Source organism: Misgurnus anguillicaudatus, chromosome 7 (genome assembly GCF_027580225.2).
Source record: "Misgurnus anguillicaudatus chromosome 7, ASM2758022v2, whole genome shotgun sequence".
Taxonomy (NCBI): Eukaryota; Metazoa; Chordata; class Actinopteri; order Cypriniformes; family Cobitidae; genus Misgurnus; species Misgurnus anguillicaudatus.
Window position 1 is genome coordinate 4,071,968 of NC_073343.2, and position 22,952 is coordinate 4,094,919.

At 39.7% G+C, this 22,952-nt stretch overlaps 1 protein-coding gene across 1 annotated transcript in view; it reads left to right on the forward strand.

Annotated features, from left to right (window-relative positions):
* Positions 1–412: 412 nt before the first annotated feature.
* setd3 (SET domain containing 3, actin histidine methyltransferase) overlaps positions 413–22,952 on the forward strand; it is a 31,280-nt gene continuing 8,740 nt past the window's right edge. The window contains exons 1-9 of the mRNA XM_055172555.2: positions 413–560; positions 1,860–1,987; positions 5,746–5,838; positions 8,559–8,707; positions 10,243–10,315; positions 13,064–13,320; positions 18,300–18,358; positions 19,230–19,344; positions 22,841–22,915. Of these exons, the coding sequence (XP_055028530.2) occupies positions 1,885–1,987; positions 5,746–5,838; positions 8,559–8,707; positions 10,243–10,315; positions 13,064–13,320; positions 18,300–18,358; positions 19,230–19,344; positions 22,841–22,915 (924 nt within the window). The 5' untranslated portion in view covers positions 413–560; positions 1,860–1,884. The remainder of the gene's footprint in view (positions 561–1,859; positions 1,988–5,745; positions 5,839–8,558; positions 8,708–10,242; positions 10,316–13,063; positions 13,321–18,299; positions 18,359–19,229; positions 19,345–22,840; positions 22,916–22,952) is intronic.

A 22,952-nucleotide genomic window follows, 5' to 3' on the forward strand; every position in this document is an offset into this window, starting at 1 on the left:
AAAACATAATAAAAGTTATTATTATCTCACTGGAATAATAAATACATTTTGCAATGCTTTTACAGTGTTTTGTAGCTCTGATTGACGTTTCCCTCCGCGAATCACGTTGCTCGAACTGTATCCTTTTATGGTCAATTTATAGTTCTAAAGTAAACTACCAATCACAAGACACGCAAGCCATGTCTGTTTGTGTAGTCAAACCAACCTTGTATATGTGACCGCACCAATCCTCTCATTTCTCCACCAATAAAACAACTGCAAAAGGTACCGCCTTGGATTAAACCAATCATTGCTTACAATTTGACTCGATTAAAAATATGTACGATTCCAACCAATTATGTAACGACCATGATGGTCCGTATATTTCCTCAACTAATCAAAATTGCGTATGGTAGACACATAGGCGGGGCAAACACCTTCGCGACCCAATCAACAATTAGAAAATTGAATCGGGGGCGTGACGTTTGCCGTTCACACGAATGTTTGGTTGTGCCAGCAGACCGCTCTGAAGAGGATTGAGTTCCAGGTTGACAGGAGCAGCCCTTGCAATCAATTGGAAGGTAGTTTTAGTGTAAATATGCTTTAAATGATGTTTGCAGTCGTACGTGGATGAGTTATTGTAACTACAAACACATAATAAGCCTCATGTCTGAAATTGCTTCGCAAAAATACGATGTAGAAAGTGTCTAATGCAAAAAGTGTTGCGAAACAGAAGCTTGCTGGTTGTGTCTTAAAACCAAAAGAGCTAACGTTATCTAAACAAAAGAGTTATTTTTCACATCAAAAGCGCCGATTAATAAGATGCGTATGTGATGTCCAAATATGCTGCTAAACATTTGATACCCATGAATGTTGCCTGGGCAGTCATTTGTCTGTTTAATTTTAACACGCCCATTGAGTAATAGGTGTAGTATTTATTTATGTAACTTAATCTTTGATTTGTGGAGAGTTTAATTCATGCATTCAATTGACGAATCGCCGTTTGAAGAAAAGACTGAAAAGCAGTGCAGTAGTGTCAAGTAAATAATCAGCTGCTTGTGGGTTTGAATGGATTCACTGGGCCAGGCGGAGTTATTTTAAGGCATCTGGCTGTTGAGATTATCTCCCGTGTTTCTTTTGTTGTGTGAATGTTTTTGTATACTCTCTGTTGAGATCATGTGTGATGTTTGATCTTGTTAACTAAAATAAACTTAACTGAATGTATCTGCTGTCTACTGTCAACTACTGTTTGCAGTGTTGCTGGGTCCTTGGTGGTTTAGTGTCAGTAATATAATTGGGCCTGTCATTATTTTGTAAATAGTAGACATCATGGGTTCAGTAACATTTGTTAGCTTTATCCAAATGGTGGCATCTCTAGGATAAGTCACAAAAAGTGCACTTTCAGCTTAACTGTAGACATGTGTTGTCAGCAGAAGCCATTTATTGAATTTAACTGGCGTGCAGGGAAGTTATATGTAAAATACACAATAAATTCTAGTTTCATGTAAACTATACTGTATACTGAATGTTTACAGTATGAGCCTTTGGCAGGTATACAAAGGTACTCGTTTTCGTGTCTATGGGTAGTGTTTGTAATTCCTCACAGAGACCATGAACCTTTTTTGGCAGGTCCAAGATTGATTTGGATGTAAAACATTCACGTTTCTGCTATTTACCACTTATGGTTATTGTTTACCTGTGGAGGTTCGGCTATGTTTACAGTATAAAGAGTGCAGAGCCAAGTACTTTTCTTGCTTTTGCTCTTTTGAAGCCTTTCAGGGTGGTGGAAACACGGCTTAGTTGTATTGTTACTTTTAAGTTATTTTATATTATTATATACAAGCTCGTTTTCTTTTAATTTTGCCCCTATTTTTTGCCAGCTATCCCCTCTCCTACAACAGCAAGATGGGCAAAAAGAGTCGAGTGAAGACCCAGAAATCGGGGACCGGGGCCACAGCTGTGGTTTCTCCAAAAGAGATGATGAATTTAATCTCTGAACTGCTGCAGAGTGAGTATAAACCATTCATAGCTGCATTCTTGCTCTGAAATAATGTTACAATGAATTACTCCCATTTTTAGCATGTTATAACATGTGCGTATAACTTTACATGATAGTTATAATGATTTTCTAATGAAAAAAATCCAGATGGATCCTTAAAAAAATCCCTTGAGTAAGACATTTTCTAGAATTGTTAAGGTAAATGATTTAACGGAAAGGAGCACTTACTGTGGGTTTACACCAGATGCGAGTTCAACGATTTGCGCGAGTAGATTACATACAAAGTCAATGCAAAGACGCGATCAGACGCGTCCTCGCGTGGGGCGATGCGAATGACGCGATATGGGTGGTGCGTTTGCCGTGAAAACACCACTATTCGCCTCAAACGCGTTTTCGCCCAAGTTGAAAATATTCAACTCGAGGGAAAAATTAGCATGACACGAAGTTAAATCCCGTGAGTAATCTAGAGCGAGCAACGCGATGCGATTGCACGCTTCGCGTTTGGTGTAAACCCACAGTTGGTACAGAGAAACTCTGTCATTATTTATTTACCCTTGTGTTGTTAAAAAACATGACTTTTGTAACATTGATGCTTAGACACAACGACAGCCTTAAGGGGTCATTATAGTTGTGCGTACATCCTACGTAGGGATGCTCACATTGACCGTTTAACTGTTAACCCAAGGTAAGAATTTATGACCGATTAACATTATCAGTTAAAATAAAAAAAATGTGTTAATACATGGTGCGTGTCGTCATGAGCCGACAGACATTTCGCCACTTTTTCTATCTTTAATTTGTGAATCTCCTGTAAATGACACAAATTATTGCTGCCCTGATGGTCTGATAAAGTAATCATTTGTATGAGAAATCATTTGTATGCGTGTTTGGAAGCTGAACGGAGACGCGCGCGTGTCCGCGCAAGATGACGCGGTCCGTCTCACGCACATCCGGACAGACGTTCGCTGATGGCCTCTGACCCTGTCCATAAACATCTCTCTTTTTGCACAAACGGAGAAAGACGACGCAAAAGCAAAACTTTCTGAAAAGCATCGTGCTTCAGAAATGACCACTGTGGTAGATGAAACGGAGACAATCTGCCCTTTTTGGATGCCGCGCACGCGTTTTTGAAGGAGCGCTGAGAGCGGAGAAGCGCCTGACGTCATTCGCGTCTTCCATTGTCCAATCGAATGAGGGGAGAGGCGGGCCTTACGTTGTGGTGAGGGAAGTTTACAGTTGCTTTGAAGAACCGGACTCCACTCGCTCACTCTCTCCTGCGTGTTTGTGCACTTTTGGTGTGACTGCGCCCTTAGGCAGTATTCACGCGTGTAACCACAGTAGCAGCGCGACCGTGAATGAAGAAGCAGCTTTGTCAGTTTAACCCACAAATGAAGAAGAAACCGCAGCTTGTTGTGTATGATTTGAGAAGACCAGCAGTGATGGAAGTAAATAAACAGAGACTTTTGTTGCAGCTTCAGGTAAATTTCTCCTCACCGTCGCAAACAGAAATGCCTATGACACATTTTTTTTACCTTACGGGAGGGGTTCTAGTGGACCAATCGCAGTGCTTGCGGTCCACGTAGAACTGACGCGCTGTTAAAAATTTGACGAGGTGCACGTCAGGCTACTCCAAAGCTACGGATAACCTATGGCGTAGACTAGGGATGCACGATATATCGGCCGACATATAGTTATCGGCCGATAACTGCTTATTTTTAATATTATCGGTTATCGGTCTGGTAGCAAAATTAGGCCGATAAATGAAAGCCGATAAATGGATTATTTTGGTTTGTTGAACCACTTCACTTGCTCATTGTTGGCCATGTGGAGTTTTGATTGGTGCTTTCTGTGAAATAGCACGAAGATGACACGTGTTGCGGGCTTAAGAAGAGTATGCTAGTCTAGTGCAAAGACAAGATGTCCGCGGTCTGGGAGTTTTTCATTATGAAAATAATATGAATATTTATCGGCCTATATATATATACATATCGGTTATCGGCCCCCAGATATAAAGAGTTATCGGTTATCAGTATCGGCCAAAATTTCCATATCGGTGCATCCCTAGCGTAGACCTTACGCACGACTATAATTTGGACTTTAGTCACCATTCACTTTCTATAGACCCCTTCACGGTTCACGTCACAGGCTGTTCCCACTGCGCATGTCGGGGTCAGAAAAGTCATTACAGCAGATTCAGTTGCGTATTATTCGGTATCGTCAAAAATGCCTACTTACGTCGTGGGCTGTGAAAATCGCACCAGGTCTTCCGTTAAGTTTTCGCGAGTCATGCAGAATCCCAAAAACAAAAAAATACAACATCTGCGTCTGCAAGCAATTAACGTGCAGACTGGGACAATGCAAAGATCAAAGAGGCTTGTGTTTGTAGTGCTCACTTCATTTGAGGTAAGTCATCATTTTTCAGCACTGTTAGATTAAATTATAAAGCCTAAATGGTATGAACAGTTCGACCCCGTGCTGCGCGCGCACCCGATAGTCATTCAATGTTTACAAACCTTGAAGGGGTCTATAGGGAATGAAGCAATAGAAGTGAGTAGTGCCTGAGGCTGTCAATCTATTTCTAGGCTTTTGTGTCCATTTAAAGAAAGTCATGGGGGTTAAGTGACAGAATTTTTATTTTTGGCCAAACTATCCCACCCCTTTTCATTGCTAAGGATTACAATAGTGGTAGCTCTTAAATCCCAGTGTGAGCTTTGAACCTGCAACCTTTCATTTAAAATCCCACATCTTTAATTGTTGCTTCAAACTGTCCCTCTTAGGATGTTTTCAGACCTGTAGATCGATTGCTTTGTTCCAAAGCCAGGGGTTAAATGGCTACAATGTTGCAATTTCCTAATGGTTCGGTTTGCATTGAAAAGGCAATATTTCCAAACGACCCAGACTTTATTAATATAAGTCACGTGCGAGTAAACTCTAATTTAATTGGTCAGAGTGCATCTGTTTTTTTTTTCTCGTGAATTTGCTTTAAGGGGACATTTCACAAGACTTTTTTAAGATGTCAAATAAGTCTTTGGTGTCCCCAGAGTACGTATGTGATGTTTTAGCTCAAAATACCATATCGATAATTTGTTATAGCATGTTAAAATTGACAGTTTGTAAGTGTGAGCAAAATGTGCCGTTTTTGGGTGTGTCCTTTAAAGTGCAAATGAGTTGATCTCTGCACTAAATGGCAGTGCTGTGGTTGGATGGTGCAGATTAAGGGGCGGTATCATCCCCTTCTGACATCACAGGGGGAGCCAAATTTCAATGACCTATTTTTTCCACATGCTTTTTAGAGAATGGTTTACCAAAACTAAGTTACTGGGTCATTGTTTTTCACATTGTCTAGGTTGATAGAAGCATCAGGGACCCAATTATAGAACTTAAACATGGAAAAAGTCAGATTTTCATGATATGTTCCCTTTTAAAGTTGTCTGTCAGAATTGTCAGACGGCAGCTTTGCAGGATTATTGTGTGGCTTGAATTGTGTGGCTTAAACACCCTTAAATTGGCATAATAAGGTACTAGTCACTTATTAATGTTACTTGGACAGTGTACTTTTGAGCTCTTTTGCAAGGTACGGGTTGATGGAGTTAAGGACACTGGGATGCAGCAATAGTAATTCTTTGTAAAATATAAATGTTTTGGTTACTTCAGGATTTCTGCTTACTGTACTAAACCTTTGCTCGTTTTGCTTGGGTTCTGCTGATCCAAGCATAAATGTCTGTTACAAATAAACTTACTAAAACGTTTTCTTTTCTCTTGTTTAGAGTGTAGCAGTACAGCTCCCTCTCCTGGGAAGGAGTGGGAGGAATACATTCAGATCCGAGGTCTGGTAGAGAAGATCCGTAAGAAACAGAAAGGTACTGTAGTTCAGTTCACACAAATAGGGTTTTTAATACTGAAAAGGGACATTTTCATGTATGCAATTTGGCAGATATTACAAGGTACACCTTTTATCAGTATTTATATATTCATTTTTATTCATTCATTTATTTATAAAAGCACATTTACAAAAAAACAGGTTTGACCAGAGTGCTGTACAAATTCGTATGATCAAGAAAAAAGGAACATTACAAACATTACAGATTAAACAGTAAAATATTAAGTTAAGAACTCAGACTAAGAAAACCTGTTTTAAGTTTTGATTTAAAAGAAGAGAGTGATGACACCATTCGTATCGATACTGGGAGGCTATTCCAAAGTTTAGGGCCTACTATTGCAAAACTATTGGTCTCCACAATGCTTTAACCTCTACCTACGAACAGAGAGCAATTCAAGAGTGCCTGATCTAAGGGACCTAAGAGGATTATGGCAATGTAAAATATCAGAAAGAGACATTGGTGCAGAGCCATGTAAAGCTTTAAAGACAAAGACTAGAATTTTAAATTCTATTTGCAGTTTCACTGGTAACCAAATTAAAATTGGAGAAATATGATAAAATTTTCAATTTCCAGTTAAAGAGTCTGGCTGCAGGATTTTTTACCATTTGAAGACGTCATATCAGTGATTGATTTGCTCCATAATAGAGTGAATTGCAATAAGCAAGGCGTGTAGTAATAAATGCACGGATATAGTATGTGTGTTCCCTTGGAGCGAACCCATGACATTTTGTGCTGCTAACGAAATGCTCCACCAGTTGAGCTACAAGAAGACTTCAATATGATTATAAATTACATGAATGTGATTTTGCAATAATGGATTTAATCACATTTACTCATGTCATTTCAAAACATATTACTTTCCGCTGTAGGGAATTTCCTATGTGTCCTAACAATGAAAGTGAACAGGGACAGATGAACTCAAATGCATCTTAAATGTTTGATATTACTAATCACACCTATAATGTGTAAACACTAAAGCCAAACATATCTGGGAGGAACAATTTAATTTGTTGAAAGTATCTTTATCACTGCGTTCATGCTCTCTTTATATTCAAATATGGATGCAAAGCTATTAAATGGATTTAGAAAAAAATATCTTTCACTTGGCATCTAGTGCCATTTGTGCGCTATTGAATACATGAGGATTTGTAAATGATGACAGAATATGAATATAATTTTTTGGGTGAAAAACTTCTTTAAAGACACACTATGCAGTTATTTTACCTTAATATAACAGCTTCAAAGTTATTTCGGTTGTAAACAAAGTCATAGTAAGGCGAATCATCCTCCTGTTGAAGCTCGGGGAGGACGCCGCTACCAAAACCAGCAATGCAAGCTTGAGAGAACCGCCCCTGACAAATCTCGCGAGAATCACGACTTGCTTTACGGCAACGACGTCACACACGATGGGCTTGTTCGACTTCGTGTGGCGCTGCGGGAGCCGACCGCCGGATGACGTCAAGGTGCCGCGAGAATGATCCGAGACGGCGCTTTGGCGTCGTCCGGCTGTCGGTTCTTGCAGCGCTGCATGTAGTCGATCAAGCCTATAACAACAACTGCACGCGCGAATTTGAGACGTGAAACTAAACGATTTAAAAGTTAAGAAAGCGCATTCGGAAGAGAGTAGGAAAAGAGAATCTGACCGCGTTAGGAACCGGACAAGAGTCCCACTCTGTCAGGTTTTTACTCGTTGGCTTGAACTAAAAGACAGCACTTGAAGGATGCTGATCTGGCGATCTTGTTGATAAACTAGTAAGTAAATCTCTCATTTGTAAACTTGTTTGCGGTCTATGTTGTATGTTGTTGCGCTTGCTTGTAGTATGTCGTGCGATTATCATGACAACAGTTGTCAATATCTCACATAATTATCAGGACATAAATAAGCCTAGAGGTTGTAAATAGTGTAAACATGCACAATTTGCTAACTATTATGATAAATAGCAATAATCATGTATAGTGACATTATAACGAACAATGTTATGAGATAATGCAACGTACACAATTAACTTTGTCATGGCATTTTGTAATGTTTACTTGTGATTTAGCTGCAATCATGCAAAAACATTATAAGCTAGCAAACGCGGTACTTTATTATTATATGCACTCTACACTTGGAATAAACTTCTTATTATCGTATTACCATCATCTGTAGTTTAGTAGACTATGCAGTAGCCTAATATTTGTATGAAATTGTGAAACATTACCTGGTCATTATCTTCGGAGTACTAGAGTGGGAAATTACGACAGTTGCAAGTATTCTCCAGCAACTCTAGGGGTCGCTGTTTGACAAAAACGCCGAATTGCATAGAGCGGCTTTAAGACCCATAATAGAGTCTCACTTTCATAAGCAGTGGTATGTAGTTATATGTACATTATTTGGTAGTCTGATTGGTTGTCTTAATGTACTGTACTACACACATGAAGTAAATTGATGTAATGGACACAGATATAAAGTATTAGCTTCATTTAGAATAACTTGTGTTTTAATAAAGCACTGCTGCAAGACTTTAAGAAATCCTATCATATAATAGAGTCTCAAGAGATGCACAAGGGAAGCATATAAATATCCATGCACATTTAACAACATAAGCAGTGAAATGCATAAGTAATAGGTAGAACCACTTATAGTAGTTTCACTAATGCGAGTTAGAGCAACATAATGCCGTAGAGTAATGGAAATGATTGTATTATTTCCTAAGGGATGTCGGTCATGTTCGAGGGGTGCAGAGAGGACTATTTCTCCGAACTGATGGGATGGGCTGCAGAGTGTGGAGCTTCGTGCGATGGTTTCGAGATCTCTAGCTTTGCTGATGAAGGATATGGCCTGAAGGCCACCAAAGATATCAAGGTTGGTATATTTCTCCTCCAGGATGGCTATGATGGCTATGAGCTGGTCGAATCCTGACTGGCTTATCGGTCGTCGATTTGAGCGAGCTGTAGTTGGTCAGGCAACACTTATAATTTTAACATTTAATTTGGTTGCTCTTAGCCTGAATAAAAAACAACAATATTTTGTCAAAAGCCTGGCTTGCGAGACTAATGGCGCTTTTCCATTGCATAGTACCCCACGGTTTAGTTTAGTTTGGGTCGGGTCAGCTCACCTCACTTTGGCGTAGTTAGCTTTTCCATCGAGTTTAGTATCACTTCGCAGTGGGAGGGATTTAGGCGTGTCGTTATATTTGCGCTGCCCACAGCTGTGACATCATACAAGTGAGAGGAGAGCCTTGTTGTACATTCCCATACATTTATTTATTTCTCAGTCCGCTACAAAATTAAAATTGGCCACCACAAATAGATGTTTGCACATCGCGTTTATCACATGACAGTTTCAAACACCCGCGGCGTCAGCCGACGGCGCTCCGCTGAGCCTCACTGAAGTTGCATTTAAATAAGCATATAACGTTAATGCTGACGTGCTCGTCGCGAATGCTCCGCCACAAACTGCACCCCTGGAAAAAACTGTTATGGTGTCCCTGATTCTCAACATGTGGATGTTTTTCGTCGCTAAAAGGGTGTTTGGGAACTTATAGCAGAGCACAGATGACAACATGTTTGCTCGAGACAGCGCAAGCTAGCCTAGGCTAGCACAGGTAAAGCTAGCGATGACGCTGTTAGTGACGTTTCTTTCAGACCAATCAGTGATCTACAGTGTTTTCGTGTCACGTTTGGTATCAGCTCGGGTCGCTTGGAACCCCAACCGAGGTGGTACGAAAAAAAGTATCGGGTACCACGTACTGCACCTAATGGAAAAGCTCCCAAAAGTAATCTGACCCGACCCAAACTAAACCAAACCGTGGGGTACTATGCAATGGAAAAGCGCCATAATGCAGTATCATCCTGACATCACATGTTTCCAGGTGCACACACGGTAATAAGATTCAATCCACTGCAAATGGAAATTACATGTGTGGTATGTTGGCAGGTTGCTCCACCACCTACATATCATGCTGTTGTGATGTATATTGGCGGTAGATGAAATCAGTATAATTCTTGCTTACAATGGTCAGCAAATGAGCGTTAATTACATGACTGTATGTAGTTTTCATGGGTTTGTTATTGCCTTGTCTCATGGGTATTGAAGCGCTGATTGATTTTCGAGGTTATTGATCCCGACAGGTTGCATTTTACTTCTCACTCGATTGCAGTCAGTATTTGAATGGTCTGCTACAGTTGTTCCTATTGACGTTGTAGGTGATTGATTTTGTTAGCTTAAATGATAAAAAGTATAGAAAATGCAGTTTTGACACAAATATTTTCAAAGATTTGTATTTAAGCAATGGAAGCTGAAGGGGGGGTCATGATATATTTGTATATTGGTGATTTAATTAAATTTTTAATTTTATGTGCCGTTTCAGTTTTTCTATGGGTTTTTGTCTGTTTCAGGCAGAGGAACTGTTCCTGTGGATCCCCAGAAAAATGCTCATGACTGTGGAGTCTGCAAAGAACTCTGTTCTCGGTGAGTTCACTCATAGCATTTTCCCACCACCACTAAATACTACAGAAAGTTAAAAAAATAATTTTGATGATGAAAAATATGCATAAAATTATGACAATATGCATTTGAGCTAGCATAGACTTCACAAATTCAAGCAAAACCTGATGATCCATGTTGTCCACAATAATACACAAGATTGTTAGCACAATCTGAGAATATCACAAAGACTTTCTTGTGTGTTTCAATGGAAGCAAGATTAATCGAAAAAAAGAATCACAATCTCGATTCATACATAAATGCGATCTTTCTAAATGACGTGGATTTATTTACATGTACAGTATTCCTTGTATTCAGATGCTGCATTCACGCATTTACGTATATATTAAACAACAATCATATGTCGCTTTTCTATTGCATAGTACCCCACAGTTTGGTTTGGATCAGGTTGGGTCAGCTCACCTCACTTTGGCTTGGTTAACTTTTCCCTTGAGTTAAAGGAATAGTCTACTCATTTTCAAAATTAAACTCTGTTATTACCTTAACTAAGAAGAATTGTTGATACATCCCTCTATCATCTGTGTGCATGCACGTAAGCGCTGGAACGCGCTGCGACACTTCGATAGCATTTAGCTTAGCCCCATTCATTCAATGGTACCAATCAGAGACAAAGTTAGAAGCGACCAAACAATGTTTTTCCTATCCAAGACGAGTAGCCACACGAGCAAGTTTGGTGGCACAAAACAAAACGTAACACTTCTCTAAGCAGATTCAAAAGAGGAACTATATTTTATGGCTTAATAGAACTTTTGGGAGTACTTTGACTCGGCGCAGTTACACCCTCCCTCTCCCATTATGAGAGGGAGAAGGGGAGCGGACTTTTCAGGCGAGTCGAAGTACTCCCAAAAGTGCTATTACGCCATAAAATATAGTTCCTCTTTTAAATCCGCTTAGAAAAGCGCTACGTTTTATTTTGTACCACCAAACTTGCTCGTATAACTACTCGTCTTAAATAGGAAAAACGTTGATGTGTTTGGTCACTTCTAACTTTATCTCTGATTGGTACCATTGAATGAATGGGGCTAAGCTAAATGCTATCGAAGTGTCGCAGAGCGCTCCAGCGCTTACGTGCACGCACACAGATGATAGAGGGATGTATCAACAATTCTTAGTTAAGGTAATAACATAGTTTAATATTGAAAATGAGTAGACTATTCCTTTAAGTAACACTTCAGAGTGGGAGGGATTATAGGCGTGTCGTTATATTTGCACTGCCTACTGCTGTGACATCATACAAGTAAGAGCGTCGTTGTACATTCCCATACATTCATTTATTTTTCAGTCCGCCACACAATTTCAATTGGCCACCACAAATAGATGTTTGCATTTATCACTACCTCTGTCTCACATGACAGTTTCTGTACAAACACCAGTGGCGTCAGTGAACACGCTCTGCTGAGCCTCATTTAAGTTGCATTTAAGGATATACAGACGTGCGCGTGGCGAATGTGCCGCCATAAACTGTAAGTCTGGTGTTCCTGATTCTCAACCTGTGCATGTTTTTCATCGCTAAAAGGAAGTTTGAGAACTTACAGCAAAGCTCAGATGACAACAGGTTTAATCAAAACAGCACAAGGTAGCATGAAGGTAAAGCTAATCTTTGACATTATAGTGATGACGCTGGTAATGACGATATTCTCAGACCAAACAGTGATCTACAGTTTTTACGCGTCAAGTTTTGCTATCAGCTCGGGTCGCTTGGAACCCCAACCTAGGTGTACTACGTACTGCACCCAGTGGAAAAGCCCCCAAAAGTAAGCTGACTCGACCTAACCCGTGGGGTACTATGCAATGGAAAAGCGCCAATAGATGCTATATCAGTCAAACTTGGTTACACTCACAAAGTGTAAAACCAAACCCCATTCATTGACCAATCAGACCTGATCGTTTTTTTCTCTTCCTCATTTGCGGTGCTCCGCTGTCACTCACGTGATGTGTAACAAGGCGGCAGACCTAAACACATAGTCGGTTTACTTTGTGGATTTGGAGCGGCAATTTTGACATAAAAAAAGAGAAAAAATAAGCTCCACTGCAGAAAATCTTGGTGGCGATTGTGAGATTGACTACGCGACAATATTGATTCTAAAAAAGGCAAGGAAATACCTTTGTATCACTGCCACAAGTTTCCCATTCTAAAAGTTTTTTAGCACATACTGCTGATTGGCTACAAGTGTGTTTTGATACTCTGCCCGACTCCCTTTTCCAAAATGTTTTTCAAAAATCATGCACCCTACCTTTAAACTAAGGCCTAGTCCTTTCATAAGCTAATCCCTGTCCGGGAAACCACCCCATTGTGTTTTAAAGGTTTAGTGTTTATAAAGTTTTGAAAGGTGCTATATTCAACTGTATTCACCTTCAGATTCCAGATTTTCAAATAAGTTGTATCTATGCCAAATATTGTCATATCCTAACAAACCATACATCAATAGATAGCTTAGATTTAGCTTTCAGAATACGTATAAATCTCAATTTCTAAATTGACCCATATGACTGGTTTTGTGGTCTAGGTCACACATAGTTGTCATGGTTGGTCTCAGATTTTGTGTTGTATGTACAAAGAAGGTCAAACCAGGCTTTTGGTCATTTAAATGAAAACTTGGTGTGAAAGCAACCCTAAAGTGACCTTTTGATGGTTTCAATGAAAGAGATGTGATTTTAACATCTAGTAAACAGATATTTGCATATAATCCCTAACTTGATTTTTATTATCAGGCCCTCTGTACAACCAAGACCGGATCCTCCAGGCCATGGGCAATGTGACTCTAGCGCTACACTTGCTGTGTGAACGGGCCAATCCCAGCTCAAACTGGCTGCCCTATATCAAGACCCTGCCTGCTGAGTATGACACGCCCATGTATTTTGAAGACGAGGAGGTGGGCAACCTGCTGTCCACACAAGCCATACAGGATGTGCTCAGTCAATACAAAAACACAGCGCGACAGTACGCCTACTTCTACAAAGTGATCCATGTAAGTTACACATCTTTCCTTTGAGTTGTGTGCATATATTGCAAATCACTTTTGTATTTGCAGATTCTTATGGCTACGATTATATTTATATTCAATTATAAATTATAAATCAAGATGTTGTATTTGCTTTTTACATGCTTTGTCTTGTGACTAATAACATTATACCCATTGAAGAATTGCCATTTATTTTTCTGGAGAGGAAAATCTCAGCAGTGGTTAATACAGATTAATCTGAAAGCACCATCACAAATTTTAGCCATCGATGTCACCGAATTCACAATAAATAAACCTTTTTTACTTTCTTCAGCAAGTCTATAGAGTTGTCCCCTAGGTATGGCAGTCCTGCAGAGCGAGGTGACTGATAGCCCTATCTGTGCCTCATACATGGACTGCTAGCCATCCGAGTACTGGGCTTTTTAAGCAATCACACCTGAAGTTATTCAGACTCTGTTGCCACATGAATAGCTGTCCTTTACTCTGCTGTCTGCGAAGGTGAGGAAATCCAGTTTTAAAAGGATCCCTGCCATTGGAGGCACATTGGAGATGGGTAAAAGGAGCTTTATAATGCCCTCTTGCACCCAATTTCAGGGCCCCTGATAAGCTGCCATTGACATGGCTCAGAGATGGCGCTGCAGTGGTGTTCTTTGGCCAACAGGGGGAGATGTTTACCCCTCAAAATGCTTTTCGAGTCATGAACGGACAGATGCGCTTTTAGTTTTTTGACCTCTTATTTAAGTGTTTTGAAGAAGCCTTCAAGCATTTTATTTATCCGGTCTGATACAAACCAAACACAACACAGTTGTTATGCAAATGTGATTGAATGTCCATTGCAGTTTTACATTTTGGGGGTATGAAACTACTTGATAGATGTTTGGGACTTGCTGATTGATTTTAAATTCAGATATAAAGATATTGGATTGCCTTGGAAACCTAACCTGGTCAGCTCTCGTCTCAATGGGCATCTTAGGCTTTTTTCACTGTAGTTACGTGATATAACAATAAAATGCCATTTCAATAATATGTAATGCACAATTATTAAGTGGGAGTTAAAGTAAGATCAATTAATTCAAATTGGCTTTTGATTAAACAAATACATTTCATTCTGGTTCTTGAGCTATTAAGGAAGCAATAATGTGCTGTGTTTCTCCCAATTTCCATTCAAAATATCCGCTGGTTTAGTTTCTTTCATTAGATGACTGTCAATTAGAGAAAAGAAAGTAATATTTCACATTGTCAAGATAAGGCATCAAATATTCATGCAAATTGATAATGTATTTGTCACTTTGTCTGTAAGTCCGTTGACATTCTCCTTATTAAATGTTTTCTAGTTCATAAAAGGAGGTGGGTGGGTAATTAGAAACAATATTATTGTTTTTCATACTCTGTTAATAACTGTTTAAATTAAAAATGTATTTATGCTGTTTTCTGTACAGTGATTGTGACAAATAACAGGAAACACAATAAGCTGAAATGTATGCATTTGCTTCCTTAGGCCTTTGGCATCAAAAAGTTAATAAATTCTTATATTTAAATTTTGTCAAGATGTTTGTGTCCATTAGGTGGCAGAAGTGAATTTTCCAATGATCCGGTCTATATGAATTGGAAGACTTTTTCATGTTGCATGTTGGTAAAAACCATGTAGCAGTACAGTAAAACAAAGCTTGGGGAACCTCGCGACGTAGTAAAATTACATACTGATCATGTAAACTTTTTCGATAACGACAAGATTTACTCTGTGTGTATTCAAGTAGGAGTTCGCATTGAAACGAACTCCTTGCTGTGTTTTTTTATGTGCACAGAGATTGGGTTAAGGGGGAGGGTTGTCTTGCCGGCCCTTCGGTGAGTGTCCTGTCCCTTTTGCGGCTCCTCTCCTCTCGGCTCTTCAGGTTGGAAGCCAGTGTCACTGTAATGACTACTGTCAATGTCAGCCTCTCTTCTGAAGCGTCCGCAGATGACCGGGCTGGAAAATTAGCTTGTCGCATTGGCTTTGAATTGAATTGACCTGATTGTACCTTCCACACATGACTGACAACCCCAGCCCCCTTCTTCTGCCTCCTCTCCCCGCCGCTTTATCTGGTTCCTGCTCACCCCCCTCCCGGCATCTCTCGGAGAAGAACTAGGATAGCCAGGCCCTTCATCTGCAGGAATTGTGGAGCTTTTTATATATATATTTGTCTGTGTGAAGAGGGATAGGCTGTTGTCAGCGCCATGCTCCCTCTGAGGAGTATCTGTGCGCCTCCCGTGTCTGCGGGGGACCAATGATAGCTGCGCCTTCCTCGCCGGAGCCGGATGCGTGTGTGGGGGAGGTGAACCTCATAAGGTGACCCCGGTATGCAGCGAATGCAAAAGAACCTTGGTGCGATGCATCTGCTGCTGTTGATGAGAAATGAACCGCGTCCCAATGGTACAGTCGCAGCCCCCTCCCTCCTTGCACCTGGGAAGATATCTGTCTGACCTTCCCGATGCAGCTCGGAAAACGGGAGTTTTGTGGCACCGAATGACGAGGTGCATGTATGTTATTCGCAAAAGATCAATGCTCAGCCGAACCCAAAAGACGGCTGGAACGGTCAACGTAGGAGAAGGTAAAATCAATTCCGTTTGATCCTCAGCATGCACCGGAATGAAGAGCTCGCTAATGCCGACCGGTGCGGCGGAAGAGACTCGGGGTGCTCGGGGATCTCGGAACCAGAAAGACCTCCTGGAGGCCACCGGCCAATTAGCCGCGTTTCCCGTCGTCCTTGTTAAGCGGAGCAGGCGCTCGTGGTGGGAGCTTTTGTTTTCTAATTGATTTACAGGGCTGTCCCCCCCTTACGTCTCTGAGCCACCGTGCCATTGTGCCACATGATGAATTACCTCTCTCTGGTGATGCTAATGTATCACAAGCTGAACCTGCAGCAGTGCAGCTGCCCTTTATCTCTGAAAACTACACCTCATCAAACGTGCCGTCTAAAACTCCCTCTGTTTCATCTTACCCTAGTGTTTTACATGTGCACAATTTCTTTTTTTACGGACAAGTGGCCTTACCCCAAGTGCCGGACAGACCTCTCCATGGCCTTCCTGGCACCAGGCTTGCACCCCCTAGAGGTTTATCACTCGGTTCAACTAATTATTGCCTTAATTGAATCTATTATGGTACTCGGGCAATCTGAGTATTCGTCTCTCAAAGGGCTAAAAATATCATTAATGGCACTTTAACTCTTTTCAGGTGGCCTATAATGGATACAGATGCTCTCCTAAATGTTTTTCCTTTTTTATTTAGCCGTATTCAGCACTACTTCGCTTAAGGAAATCTGCGGAGAACATCGCTCGACACTCTCTGGAGATTTGCGCTATTACTTCCGTCAAACCCGTAATGTGTATTTTCATCCTTACCTTCAGCTGCAAACCCAAGGCTCAAACCCAAGACACTGAATTCTGACTCGCTGGCTTTACAGGAGGCTTATCTTTTAATGGTTGTCCGTCATCGTACGCGAGCGCCGCTTCCGAGTCAAGCCGCTCACCAAATTCAGGCTTAAATGAGTGGAGTGGACAGCTTTAGCTCTGTTATTATAACCTGCTTTCAGAATTTACAGCTTCCTCTTCGACCTTCATCTACCTGCGTGCGCTACACCTTTGCCTGAGCTTGCGGCTGTGTCAATTGTACCAGAGATCTTTTTCTCAGCTGTAGAGCTGAATGTGATAAAAACCCTTTTTCCTTTAAACAAACCTGCAAATATATGTGATCACACACTTTCCTTTTGGTATCACAGTCTTCGCTAAGTGTCTGTGGGTTTCCCAAGCAAGGGGGAATACAGGGCTCAATTAGTGTTAAGGAAATTGATTAATGGGGAGAGACAAGGAAGGCAAAAGTTAGCTACTACTTCAGAGTACGTCCATTTTATGCTTCTATTTCTCAGTTTGAGCGCCTAATGATGCAGTTTGATTCACAGGAGTTTGCGCTCTCTTTTAATAAGTGCATGTATGTCTTGGGATTGTGTATCTGCAAGAGCGGATTATCTGGAGAACACTTAAGGGAATCGTTCACCCAAAATAAATATTCTGTAATTTATTGTCTGGTCTTCATTGTATTTATGCGCAAACTTCTTGTAATTAGCAGAATTATATACAAAAATTGGAATGTTTTCACGTTAAGTAAATTTCTGCGCCATACTTGTTATTTTTTTATACAGGTCCGCAAATAATTCGTCATTTTGAAAGTTTACTTTTCTTTCAGTCCTTTGGTTTCGTTCTGTTGTCTGCAGGGCAGTTTTATCACTCGTTCTCCATGATGGACTGATCACCCAAGTCGTGATTACTATTTTCGAGCGCAAGCTCTCTGATGTATTGCGTTATATACATATCAACGCCATTACGGTTTGCGCAGTACCTCATTGTGGAGCACCGTGCTTCATTTCGCAGGACAAGCGCCACACACGTAGCCACGAGAGTACCTGTGGGGGGAAAAGAAGAATATCCTTCACTCTCAGCTTCATACCTACGTCTATTTTTATGGCTCATTTTGCATGTTCAGGAGGGTGCCACGGGCCGGCTGAATTAGACCCCGGCATTCTTTTCTCCCTCCGTGTTTTTTCCTTTTTTACAGGATCGTAGCTTTTTTCCTCTCCATGACACCCGCTGCAAATGAGCCCTTGGAGGGAGCGAGTCTGTGGCTTTAAATGTAGATTTCTGTGGCACCAGTGGCTCTCTGTCACCCAAATTGATGAAGCAGATTTATGACGGCTGCTGGGCACAACAAATTAAGTTGACAGTGATGTATGGCGGGCTAATGCCACCATGATCCTTGCATAGCACCACTGGACGCTCTCTGCCTGGCTACACTCTTGTTAGGATCTGTTAGGCAGCCACATAATGAAATTCAACTGACTGATTTGTGTTTTTCTTTTTTCTTCCCCTCTTCTTTCTTTCTTTCCTCCTCTACCTCTATATTTTCTCTCTTCTCCTTGTCCTTCCCTCCACTGTTTCTGTTCTTCAATTCCCAGACTCATCCGAATGCCAGTAAGCTGCCCTTGAAGGACGCCTTTAGCTTTGACGACTACAGGTTGGTTGAAATGTCCTACTATGTTAAAAAAGTGGAACTTCTCGTCCCTGCTGAGATTAAAAAACATGGAGTCTAGGTTGGTTTAGGTCTAAGCTTGGCCTCTAAAAACAAGGTGGTTGTTCTCATTGTTCTTTCATTAGCACCAAATTATCTGTGAAGGAATAATTTATCATTGGTCCCCTTTCATCTTTAGATTGTTGGGTATGATGCAAGTCTATGTTCCCGTTGGGCGCTATGTGAAGGGAATGAAATAGCATCTTGTCACTGTTAATGTTGTCTTCAGTGGACTCATGATTTCATGGAGTTCCTTTAAATAAATTATGTCCAGATTAGTTAAAGACTATAGGAGGCATATTCTGTAGTTTTAAAGCATTTTGTGTAGTCCACTTAAAATTTTAGTTTCACCAAAACAGTAATAATTTAGTATACGTGACAACTTTTAACCTCTTCCTGGTCTTTTGATTTAAACCCACATTATTTCTGCTATTGTACCTTTAAAGGCAAACACCACCGTTTTTAATATTTTACTATGTTCTTACCTCAACTTAGATGAATTAATACATACCCATCTTTATTCAATGCGTGCACTTTTAATCTTTGTGCAGCGTTTCTTGAATGTGTTAGCATTTAGCCTAGCCCCATTCATTCCTATGGCTCCAAACAAAAGTTTTATTTTGTGCCACCATACATTTCCTCATCCTTATATGCATTGTATGCATTTCTTTTTTTTTTTACACAAAAATATATTTTGATAAATAATGGTAAGCACACAGCTGTTGTAACCATTATTACAATATTTATACTATGGTATAATTACTATCATATAACCTAGTTTGGTATCTATAGTGATGTAATGTTGTGTGTGTCTCAGGTGGGCAGTGTCCTCTGTGATGACCCGACAGAACCAGATTCCCACAGCAGACGGTAGTCGTGTCACACTGGCCCTCATCCCACTGTGGGATATGTGCAACCACACAAACGGCCTGGTGAGTCTGCAACATTGTCTCCACCGCACACAACAAACATTTCACATCCAAAATCATATATGGCCGTTGTTTTGGAAAGACTTTAAAATGAGAAATTCTGCCATATGAACATATTCATGCATGTTATGAATGTTTACAGTGCTTTCAATTGTTTTGCAATCTTGCACAAATCATTTACTTTCAAAGAGATGCAGAACGCAATGCGATTCGGCAGATTATGCTTTGATCTCGGGGGATCTTTTATATTTATTTGGATAATTTGTCTTTGATTGCGCTCGGTGGCTTTTGCCACAGAGCAATATAGCGCTTGTGTTTATGTAACTGTAATGCGCTTATGTACTAAAATGAAGTTTTTTTTCAACTTATGATATGCATTGAAAATCACAGTCATTAAAATGTGTATTTCTCTGGTTTAATGTTTAATAAAACCATATTTTAGTCTTAGCAGTGTTTTTCTTACAATTTACTGTGTTTATTTGATTTAGTTGCACTCCAAATATGTTCACAGGTTTAATAGCAAAAGATTTTGTTAGTTTGTGTGTTTTTTTAATGGGTTAGCTCTATAATCATCACTTATTTAATTGTCTTGACCTGTTGTTTTGCTGCTTCTAAGTTATCAAATTAAATGTTTTAAAGGGGTGGTTCAATGGTATTTCAAGCATTCTGACTTATTAACACAGTTATAGAGTTGTTTCCTCATGCTTAACGTAGGCAAAGTGACAAAACAGCAGTTGGACGTGTTACAGAGTATTTCTGTGCCGAATGCACTTCGCCATGGTTCGTACAAGTTTCGGCAAGTTTTTTTCGATTACAGTTCTAACTGACGTTTCAGGGGTTTTTGATACGTATCACTTCTTTATATGGGCTTCCCCCAGAAAACTTCCCCCGGAAAACCCCGCCCACCCGTCAATCAGCGGGAGCCGCTAGAGCTTGCTAACAGCTTATCACGCCACTCAGCTTTGTTTAATTTCAAAAGTCAACAATGGCACGAAAGAAGAAGTGTGTTTTTGGATGTAAGGAGAAGACATCCAGCCTTATGAAAACAATGGATATAGTTTATTATCCGGGGTAGCAGCGGAGTTTGGCATGCGTGTTTGATGCGCTGGATTTTCCAACCGGGTCATGACGAGTTACACGCGGTAAGTAAGACTTCTGTCTTATGTTGGAAATAGTCGCGTGCATATTATATAAATGACATGATCATGTAGTGAATCATAAGTTAAAACTGTGTTGTATAGTGTTGCACGACTCGTACTCGCTCCTCCCGCGGTATAACTCCTCCTTCATTTTTTCGTACGTTATCGGAAAGATTCGGTAAAGCTAATCTTTCTTTTATAAATCTGATTAAACTAAAGACTCTTCAGAGATATAAAGGATGTCATACTACTCTATAGGTACTCCAGATTAACAACAGCATGTGTTACGTGAGCTTTAAAGCCAACGTTATAAAGCTATTATACACATTTAAGAAACAATAAGCAGAAAAGTAAAGAACTTTGTTCACTCACTTTATTGTTTCTTGTCATTACTAATCAGAGGGACTTTCTATTTTGAGTGTGCTGTATATGCTACAAGTGTATTTTGTCAGTAGGGGTGTAACAATACATCGATATGGATTGATACATCGATTTTATTTCTAACGATCTGATGCATTGATGCTACACATAGAAAATCGATTTGAGGTACCTTTATTTTGACACTCTCCACGTCTTTATTCCTTGACGTAACGTTCATCTACGCAAAATGGCGCATTTCTATTTATTTTTATCTGCTAGCATCAGCAAGTGAATGCGATGCAGCAACAAAGCAGTTGTAGCAGCGAAAACACAGCGAAAGAGACAGAAGACGCAGTGTCCTCTCTCCTGACATGATCAGTTGATTTTGTTTTTAAGAAAAATCTCTCAAAAGAGACCACTGCAGCACTTTTTTGACTGTTAGATCTGATGATGTGGGACAGATCAAATGCTTAAGTTTAACAGTTTTATTTTATTAATTATTTTAATATTTATTATATTAATTTATTTTTCAATTTATTTATTTTTTAAACTACCTCAGTGATTGTCACTATTGCACATTTTGGCACAAAATACTGAAAGACTGACTTTGACTGCCATCATAAGCTTGATTTTATGTGACATTTTTCCCCTCATTATTCATTTTTCTGTATTTAAAAAGGTGTATTTTTGTTAGTTTGTTGTTGTAAATGTTCCAATTGGGACAGAGATTGTGCCATTTTCAAAGAGTTTAATTAAATGTTCGTGTTATTTGGTTGCATTTGTAAGTAAAAATGGAACTGCTTAACTAGGCACATAATATAAAAATATCGATAAATTAATAGAATCGTAGAAGAGTTTGATGTATCGGCAAAAATCGGATCGCTGGCAGAGAAAAACGGTTTTGTATCGAATCGTAATGAACTGTCCGATTTACAGCCCTATTTGTCAGCAGTACATTTATAGCTGATAAAATTACATTTTTTATTTGATTTGCAAATGATTAGCAAAATTTAATTTGATAATGCAAATAAAATTAATGTGATCACGTCAGTAGGTGCGTTTCCATTAAAGATTTGTGAAAAACTTTAGCGTTATTTATTAAATGTCGACAAAAAAAACTATTGCAAAATGACCGTGTTTACATTAAGCGATATAATGCGACAAAAACATAATTTTGTTGTCTCACCATAAGTAATTCCTACTGTAAATCCATGGCGCCAGGTGTGTTTGACTACATACGGTTTCATGCAGACTGACATGCTGATAATATTAAAATACAGTGAGAGCTACTTGGAATGGAAGCATATACCCCCGAGCAGTTGACCCCCGAATATTTTGATGTTGTATTTTAATGTCATGCACTTGCCGATTCTTGTGATGGCACATGAAGTTGACCACACCTCTTCTGTCTTGTCCTCCAATCAAACATACCGTGCCGTATATAACTATTTCCCCGCCATTGACGAGTTGTCTCGTCAATTAAGAAAAAACATTTCCCTGCCAATGACGAGTTTTTAAGGCAATCCATATTCACAAAATTTTCTTAATATTATGTAGGATGATTTTATGTAGAAAATCGCAACTTTAAATTTTTCGTTGGTCTTAGTACACAATGTAACTACAGAAGAGTCAAGTTTTAAATAGGCAAAATATTGAAACTCTTTGGTCATTTTTGAGTGCGATGCTAATGGTCTAATCAGATTCAATGAATTATACTAAACTATGCTAAAAGTGGTACCATCAGACCCAGAGATCGTCTGAATGGAACGGTAAAAATCAAATGTTTATCTCTAGGGGAGCTGGAAAATAAGCATATTTTTGAAAAAAGTGTCCCTTTAATTACACATAATATTTTACACACATTTATCTCTGTAAATCTGTTGAAAATAATGAAAAATCACTTTACTCTGTAATTGGTCTGCTGTATCTTGTAAAATGTGCTTCAGAAGTATATGAGGTTTCTCCAAAGTGAAAAAGCCGTTCTTTGTGTTCTGTTTTAGATTACGACCGGCTACAATCTAGAGGATGACCGATGTGAATGCGTAGCTCTCAGAGATTACAAAGAGGGTGAACAGGTGAGTAGTGTAACCCGTACAACAGCTTCACCATTGT